We start from the raw sequence: 8625 nt of genomic DNA, 5'->3' as shown, positions 1-8625 counted from the left end.
GTCATATAAAACATTCAATTAATGTCAAAAATGGGGTACTTCTGGGCTCAGTGTTGGGACTTCTGCTTTCTTTTTTCTTTACATCAATAATATAGATAAATTTCGTAAATCTGGCTAAGATAAAGGTAAAGCAGGGTGATTAACTCAATTAATCAATATAATCAATAACCTATAACCAAATAAATTGACTAGTGTCATATAAAACATTCAATTAATGTCAAAAACAATCAACTAATTACACACATACATACAACTTAAGGACCTCAAGGGACTTGTTGGTCCAACTGGACCATACCATCCACTGTACAAAACTCTTGAATAAAAGTAAAACATCAAAGCTAGCCTTTATTATTCAAATATTTACCAAGCCATATTTTCAATGCATGTAATCAAAATATTGCCATGTTTTTTTTGCTGTTAAGCACAAAGCTACACCATGGACCATCTGAGGTCTGCCCATAGCAGGTAACAAAACTCAATTTTAGTCAATTTGTTTTTTATAGCTATCTCATATGAAAATAATTGATTAATGAGCTAGATGATTAAATTATTAGTAAATTCCACTAATAGAACAGCTCTATGTTAAGGCTTGGATGTGAGGATGGTACTTCTGCTTTACAAAAAGATTTAGATTATTTAGTCAGTTGGGAAAATAACTGACAGGTGTCTTTTTATTATAATAAAAAGAAGTTAATGTATATATGTCATCATAATTTCAATTATGAGTATAATTTTGATGGAACTATCCTCAATATTATGGAAGAAAAGGATCAGAATTTTAAGTCAGCTAAGCAGTGTGCTTGATGCTAGTGGTAAGGCAAGTAGGATTTTCAGTTGTATTTACAGAAACACTGAATACAAGTTTAAAGAAGTTATCATTTAATTTTATAGGTTAGTGGTTAGGCCTCGTTTGGAGTACTATGTTAAGTCTTGGGCTCCTTTCCATGAAGGCATTGAACTGTTGAAAAAGGATTGAAAGAAGGGCAACTGGGATGATAGCTGGAAATGAAACAGTCATAAAACTACAAGTTAAGGTGTCTTAAATTGTTTATTTAGAAAAAAAAAAAGTCAGAAGGGATCTAATTGAGGTGTTTATGATTATCAAGGGAATTAATAGTTTTGATGCTTATTTTTTTGGGGTGGATTTAATGGTGAGAATAGTAGGACAAAGAAACACATAAATATTTGCAAGACAGAAGTCGTCTTTAGCTAAGACATTTTTATTTTTCTACCAGGGTGGTTTGTCTTTGGAATAGGTTGCCTTCATATGCCACGTATGCAGTAAGTTTATGAGTGTTTAAGGAAGACTTGACAAATATCTATATGATGAGGGTTAGATTTCATTTTATTTTTTTGCTTAAATGGTTGAGACAGCCTCTGTGGACCAACAGGTCCCTTGTTCTTAAATATTATGTTGAAAGTTGAGTCTGGAGAATCACATCAGTAGGGGTTGGGAAATGACTTGTTAATTGATTGTTGGGTGGTTGGATGAAAGGGTTATTAATGGGGTCAAACAGGGGTCAGTGCTTGCAATTTTTCTCATTCTAATAGGGGTATAATTAGTATATTAGTAAAATTTGATGATGACATTAAGCTTGAATATTTCTAACTACACCGAGAATGCTGAGGTAGTATCCATGGACTTGGATAAATTGGTAAGTTGTACAAATATTTTGCAAATGACCTTTAATTATAGTAAGTGCAAGGTAATGCATGTGGGTTATAATTTTTAACACATTTAATACAAAGGGGAACCAACTCAATAGTATGAGCAAAGACAAAGATCTTGTCATAGTGGTTGATGAGTCACTCAAGCCATTAAAACAGTACTCTGTTGATTGTAATAAAACTAATAGAATTTTAGGATATATTTATAAACACAATAATTACAAGTAAAAAGTAGTAACTATTTCCATATACAAAACACTAGTCAGACCTCACTTGGAATGTTGAGCACAGTTTTCATCTTCTTATCCAAGAAAGAATATTGACTTACTGGAAAAGGGCTACAAGAATATTCTAGTCAATAAGATAATGGCATCTTTTTTTCTTTTTGTTATATTCTTAAGATAGTAGAGCAACAGACTAAAATAAAAAGCTGATACAACCACGGTCAGACAAAAAAGAACTGATTAAACTTTAACAACCATAAATATTCAAAACAAAACTTTCAAGCAATTGGAATACAAATTTTATCACTTACAAAAAAAAAAGTTAATAAATACATCATTATCTGCCTGGCCAAGACTGGATATAAATGTTAATCTAACCTATATAAAAGCAAGTGTCACACTTGATTTCTATCAAAATAGGAGGAGTCATAAAAGCCAAATTGCACTTCTGCCGTGAAACCTTATAAATGTAGTGAGTGTTGGTATAATAAGCTTAAAGATGTAACATGGGATCACCTAGCCTAAAGCCAAGTGCATAAAATTGATCACGAAATTAAAAATATCAATTTAAATTGTTTCTGAATTAAGCTATTTTCTGTTATATCACCAACATTTTTAATAAAAAAAAGAAACCTCTTTAATCAATGGATATTCTAAATTAAAAAATGTTGTCTATACATTTCATTTTATACTTTCAGTAAATAGACTAATAACAACAGGTGCTACTATCATCATCACCGTTTAAATGATTCACTAAAACATAATTTCTTGCTAACTAATTTATATATATCCACATTTTTGTTCAGCAAATAATAATAATATAATAAGTTATGTGTTCCAAAAGAATACTTTAAATTTAGGTTATAATTGTGTTAGTTTAGATTGTTGGAATTTATTTCATTCTGATTATATTTGCCCCAAAAATGTTATGTAATGGTATTTTGTACTTTATTAGTTTAAAAGTGATATTTATAATAAATGGTGCCAATTGCAAATAAATGAAAGTTAAAATGGTGATGATGACAGTATCTGCATAGACCTCACGCTCTGGTAGCACCTAAAATTATTAGGTTATACTTTTGTTGCTAAGCGACATGACATAAAAACCATTGCTGGAAGGTAGTGTTACCAAAACGCATTGGCTTTTCTATATATTGGTAGTTGTTATTCTAACTGATTTGTACCAATAATTATTCTATGAATATGCCACAAATTCATTTCATGAATGATTTTAATTTTGATTGGCTCACAAAGGAATTTACCAATGTTTAACTGCCTCGACTACACTTTTCTGCCTCTTTGTTGGTCAAGCTTGATTTCACAAAATTTATTGATTTCAATTAGCTATTTAATGTGAGATCAGAGTATACTATGGGATGGGGGTGGTAGTACTTGCTCCATTATTTTAAGAGCTATAATTTCAATAAACAATACAACATAAATATTAATGTTAACTTTAATAAATAAATAAAGGAATTAGGAAAATGATCCAGAAGAAGAAAAAAAAAACCTAATTCTGAAAATAAAACACTATTCCAAAATTAAATCACTTCAAGATCAATAACAATATTTAGTAACAATCAGCAGTAATTTGTTTTATCTACATCTCATGAACTGACTTGATTAAGTTCAAGGCACTTTTGTTTTGTTTGTTGTTCATTTATTGTTCCTTCTGTTGTTTAGTTTAACTATGAATTTCGGGTTATATTAAATCACTAAATTGACTTCTAGCTAGAGCATGTTAAAATATGTTTGTTTGTATTATGAAACTGACACAAGCTGCCCCTAGTGGTGATGTAAAGATGTCAGTGCTTTGAAAGATTATGCAAGTTAGATAGTCATATGAGATCTAATCTCTGGTCTCACCATTAAATATAAACTCTAAAATTTAGCTATATTAAAGTAGGATAAGAGGCCACAAATATAAAATTTGTAAAAGACAGGCCAAGCTCCAGTTAAGAAATATTTATTTTTCCAACAGGGTGATTAACTTGTTGCCCTCAGAAGTAGGGGAAGCCAGCACTTTACAAAAAATGAAATTAAGATGGGATCTATGACTGCCTGAAAAATAAAGAGTGGTTTTATATTCTTGCTTTTTCAAGGATGTGCATGTAAGAAGAGCCATAGAATTGAAAGACCAAACAGTTCCTTGTTATTCATAAGTTATAAACCTAATTGATGTTTAATGACTTAAATAAAACTGATTAACATTAAAGTTTGCTAACTTGATCTCGTTAACACCAAAATAGCTACTGTGCAAGTAAATGATGATATAAATATCATTTCAATCAGACAATCATTATTAGTATTACTATTAACACTATGCATGTTGATTACCACCAGAACCTGATGAGTCAATATTGTAATTGTAATTTATATTGAGCAAAAGGCTTTCTTGGCACTGGATATATCAAATATAATGTATACATTCTTCTTCACTTTCATAACTTCTTATAATTATGTCACAATGATTGTAGACTCCAATTAAGACTAAGGATAACACACATTCGGCATAAAATTTACTCTCAGGCATACTTGATGAAATAAAAATTGAGCAGAATTTGTTATTTTTGCAATAAATACTAAGGTTTATTTTATATATAACTGTAATTTTGTGTTTAACTCTAATACTAATAGTAACAGTATGAGCTCTACTTACCAATGGTAAATGCACGTTCTGTTTTGCGTGCAAAACAAAATAATCAGAGCTCGGGATCTTGTTCCGTAATGCCCAAAGACCTATAACCAAACTGATAGACCCGAATCCAACTGTTGCATGTTTTGTAAAAGCATTTTTCTTGAATGCATTAAATTTGTAACTACTCCCTGAAAATGATTCATGTCGCTGAAACTGAAAATAGACGTCTGCAATATTTCTATAGCGTTTTCCTAAGAAATCAATTCCACTTTTAAGCTTTCTGACATAGCAGGACGTCACTTTATATAAATTCCCATACATAGTCATAAGAAGTTTCAGTATCTGTCAGTTGTATAACCTGCAAATAACCAGATAAAAGTAAAATAAACAATAATTTGAATTGTTATTAGAATAAATCTATGGTAATTTGTTTTAAAAGGTAAACCAACTACAGCTGAAATGAATATCAAGGAACCTAAGGTCTGAGGACAAAATAAATTATAATTTAACAATTGTTTCTCATTATTATTATTTTTTAAATACACGACTCTTTCATCTGAATGCAATTCTGGAAATGTATAAAAGATTTAATGAACTTATTTACATATATATATATATATATATATATATATATATATAATGGTTTTACGAGAAGGAGGTATTGTGGTATTTTGTTGAAACTTTTGCTTAAGGTATCATAATTCCCTCTGGTGGGTGAGAGGGAATCTTGTGGGTTTAAAACTCAAAACATCCTAATTGAACAGAGTTGTTTAAACATTTGTTTAACAAGTAAAAGCTTGGAATGGTCTATTTTTTCATTGGGGTGGGGTGGGTGGATTTGATCATTGTTGGCCACAGAGAAGATAGGGCATTAGGCATTACGTAGGTTTGCGCTACTGCACGTACAAACAAACATAAGTACTTTAGAATTGAGTAGAGTGTAGAAATAAGTAAAAAAGAATATTTTTATCATATGAATAAATCACAAAAATAAAATACACGGTGTAGTTTGAAGCAAAAACCAACTTAGGTTACAAAACGAATATAAGATAAAACTTTTGAAAAGAGAAAAGCGTCATAAATTTAAATTTTTTAAATTGACTGCTATGATGAAAGACTTAATTACATGAGCGTCCGCGAGATAGGACAAGAGGGAATTTACCCCACCCTGAAATTTCAGAAGAATATTTATTTTAAAAATGTATTAGAAAATAATACTATTTAAATATAGATGACAAAATTAAGTTTACATAATCAGCCAGAGTACTGCATGTAAACCTCAAGACAAAATGACTTGCTTTCAGCGATGGTTTGCCCCACCTAGAATAAAAATTCGTGGGCGTTAATTATAATTATAAAAAGTCACGAGAGTCGGTAAAACAGGTTATTGTGGAATAAAAAAAAGGGGGGGAATGTGAAAAATGATTAGCTGTAAATATAAAAAAAAATATAGCAAGGATTTCTTTAAATACATTAAAGGGTAAGTAAAACGATAGGATGGTAGAATGACCTTTGGGAATTAATAAAGAAAGGCTCATTTTTGGTGATTATGGTATGACTAGGTTACTTTCCTCAATTTTATTATCGAATATTTGTGCAATATTTCTCATCCTGAACTGTTGTAAGATGGAAACAAGATCGAACAAAGTGACTGAATTATTTCTGACCTTCTTAAGAAAAAAATTGGGAAGTTTAAAAAATGATAAGACTCTTGCGCTAGATAATATTTCCCCAAAAGGTTTTGAAGGAGGTTAACGATTGGAAATGTAAGAAACTTACTACTATTTTTGTAAAGTCCATGTACAGTGGGTAGAAAATGGCTAATACAACTTGTGAGACATTTGTGATTCTTGTAATAAATACTAAAGTTCTTCTGATATGTAACTGAAATTTTGCGTCTAACTATAAATCTAATTCTAACCATCCCAGTAATTATAGACCTGTTAGTCTTGTGTAAGTGATAAGAAAACATGCTTTGCAAAGTCGTTTAACAAAGTAAAATATTTGTTGGATATTCAACATAGTTTCACTGGGGGAAAATCTTGCCTTACTAATCTTTTGACATTCTTAGAAGATGTTGCCGCTTGTGTAGATGAGGCAAGGGTTTAGATTGGTATATTTCGATTTTCAGAAAATGTTTGACAAGATACCATATAAAAGGATTGTTTAAAAAATTATCTCTATCGGTGTTGGGGGATGCATTGACTCATTGTAATCAAAAATGCCTGAAAAGAAAGCAGATGGTTGTTATAAATGGAATGTAATAACACTAGACTAATGTCCTAGTTATGTACCTCAGAGTACATTTTTAGGATCTTTGTTCTTTTTTATTCACATCAGTGACATAAATGAAAGAATGATTAATAAATAATTGAATTTACTGAAGATATTAAAATATTGGGTATTACTGGTTGTGAGGAGGATGCTACTGCTTTACAAAAGAATTTGAATTATTAAATGAGTTGAGCGAATGACAGATGGTTTTTGATTATAATAAATGCAAGTTATCGCATGTGGTTTATCATAATTATATTTTGGTTTGAATTTCGCGCAAAGCTACACGAGGGCTATCTGCGCTAGCCGTCCCTAATTTAGCAGCGTAAGACTAGAGGGAAGGCAGCTAGTTATCACCACCCACCGCCAACTCTTAGGCTACTCTTTTATCAACGAATAGTGGGATTGACCGTCACATTATAACGCCCCCACGGCTGAAAATGCGAGCATATTTGGTGTGGCGAGGATTCGAACCCGCGACCCTCACATTGCGAGTAGATCGCCCTAACCACCTGGCCATTCATAATTATATAGGAACAACCTTAGCAATTACATTGAAGAAAATGGTCTTAGTGTTCTAGTTGATTAGTCTTTTAAGCCATACAAGCATCTTGATGTTGCTAGTGGTAGGGAAGACATTATTTTAGGTTCTAACTACATAAATATTGAAAACTAAGTCTAAAAATGCCATGGTTTCATTGTATAGATCAGTGGTTAGGCCACATATGGAGTCTTTTGTTTAGTCTTGAGCTTCTTACTTCAGGAAAACATAATTTATTGGAAATGGTCCAGAGGAGGGCTAGTAGTGCGGTATGCGGGCATATTGTTGCGTCAGCGAGGTCACATGACTAGTGTCACGCCACGTTTTTAGAACTATCCTGTACCTTGGTGAATGCCCTAGCATTTACTAGATATAGGGTAATCTGGTATATATATAAGTGGGTGACAACGTGACGGTAAATAATGTGTGTAGGTAATGAGTAATTGAACTGCAGTCAGAAAGTATTGTTGAAGTCGAGCTCGTGAGACGTGAATTATAGTTTGTTATAGCGCGATTGTTGAAGTTGAGTGTATCGTAAAGTTGTATTCGGAAAGAATAAACCAGTTTTATTTAAGAAAGGACTTGTGTCGCTAAAGTTTCGTCGGAACAAAGTTACGGAAAATTAATTAACAAACGGAGATGTAACAATATCATTGATAAGCACGTACGTAGAGACGGGATTCGCCCGGATCCCTTATTTTTGTGGTGTAAAAATTATGCTCATGTAATTATAATGCAACCGCTTATGGTATTTAACATTTTTTACATAGTCTACATTCTTTTGGTGAAGCAATAGCATTTTTTGGCTCGAAATAGTTTTATGCAAAGGCTTCTGTTAACACTTTGTAATTTGAAACTCGAACCCGTATTTCTACTGTCAGGTCTTGTAGGCCTGATTTGTTACAGTAGGTGTCTGTAAATTTTTGGCTATAAATTTCAGCATTAAACAAACAAAAACACAGTCTACTTGTTTTAAAATAATACATTGAAATAAGTCACACTTATAAACAAATGTTCGTTACGCTGTTAGTTATCACAGTTGTATCCAGAATCCTAATTAATTGTCTCTATTTCGTCAAAGTCCACACAGGCTGGTTCAGTTACTTTAAAACACAATTGACAAGACGGATTAGTAATCTATGCTTTGTTATTACGATACAGTCTGTGATAATTTCACTTTAAAAATCACCACAATAGGTTTTGTTATTACTAAACTCACAATCATGCAGTCTATATATTGTTACGTCTCCGTTTGTTAATTGATTTTCCGTAACTTCGTA

General features: G+C 31.7%; 1 protein-coding gene across 9 annotated transcripts in view; it reads right to left on the bottom strand.

Annotated features, from left to right (window-relative positions):
- LOC106464149 (calcium uptake protein 3, mitochondrial-like) overlaps nt 1-5847 on the bottom strand; it is a 131844-nt gene extending 125997 nt beyond the window's left edge. For 5 of the 9 annotated variants that reach the window (XM_022391833.1, XM_013924267.2, XM_022391840.1 and 2 more), the window contains exons 1-2: nt 5781-5847; nt 4552-4888 (exon numbers count right to left, since the gene is read on the bottom strand). In XM_022391833.1, the coding sequence (XP_022247541.1) occupies nt 4552-4857 (306 nt within the window). In that variant the 5' untranslated portion in view covers nt 4858-4888; nt 5781-5847. The other 4 variants (XM_022391834.1, XM_022391835.1, XM_022391837.1 and 1 more) reach the window with 4 other exon arrangements.
- Nucleotides 5848-8625: the final 2778 nt, after the last annotated feature.

Source organism: Limulus polyphemus, unplaced genomic scaffold (assembly GCF_000517525.1).
Source record: "Limulus polyphemus unplaced genomic scaffold, Limulus_polyphemus-2.1.2 Scaffold1571, whole genome shotgun sequence".
NCBI classification, from domain to species: Eukaryota; Metazoa; Arthropoda; class Merostomata; order Xiphosura; family Limulidae; genus Limulus; species Limulus polyphemus.
The sequence above is the reverse complement of the archived record's forward strand: the minus strand, read 5'-3'. Positions and strand labels throughout refer to the sequence as shown.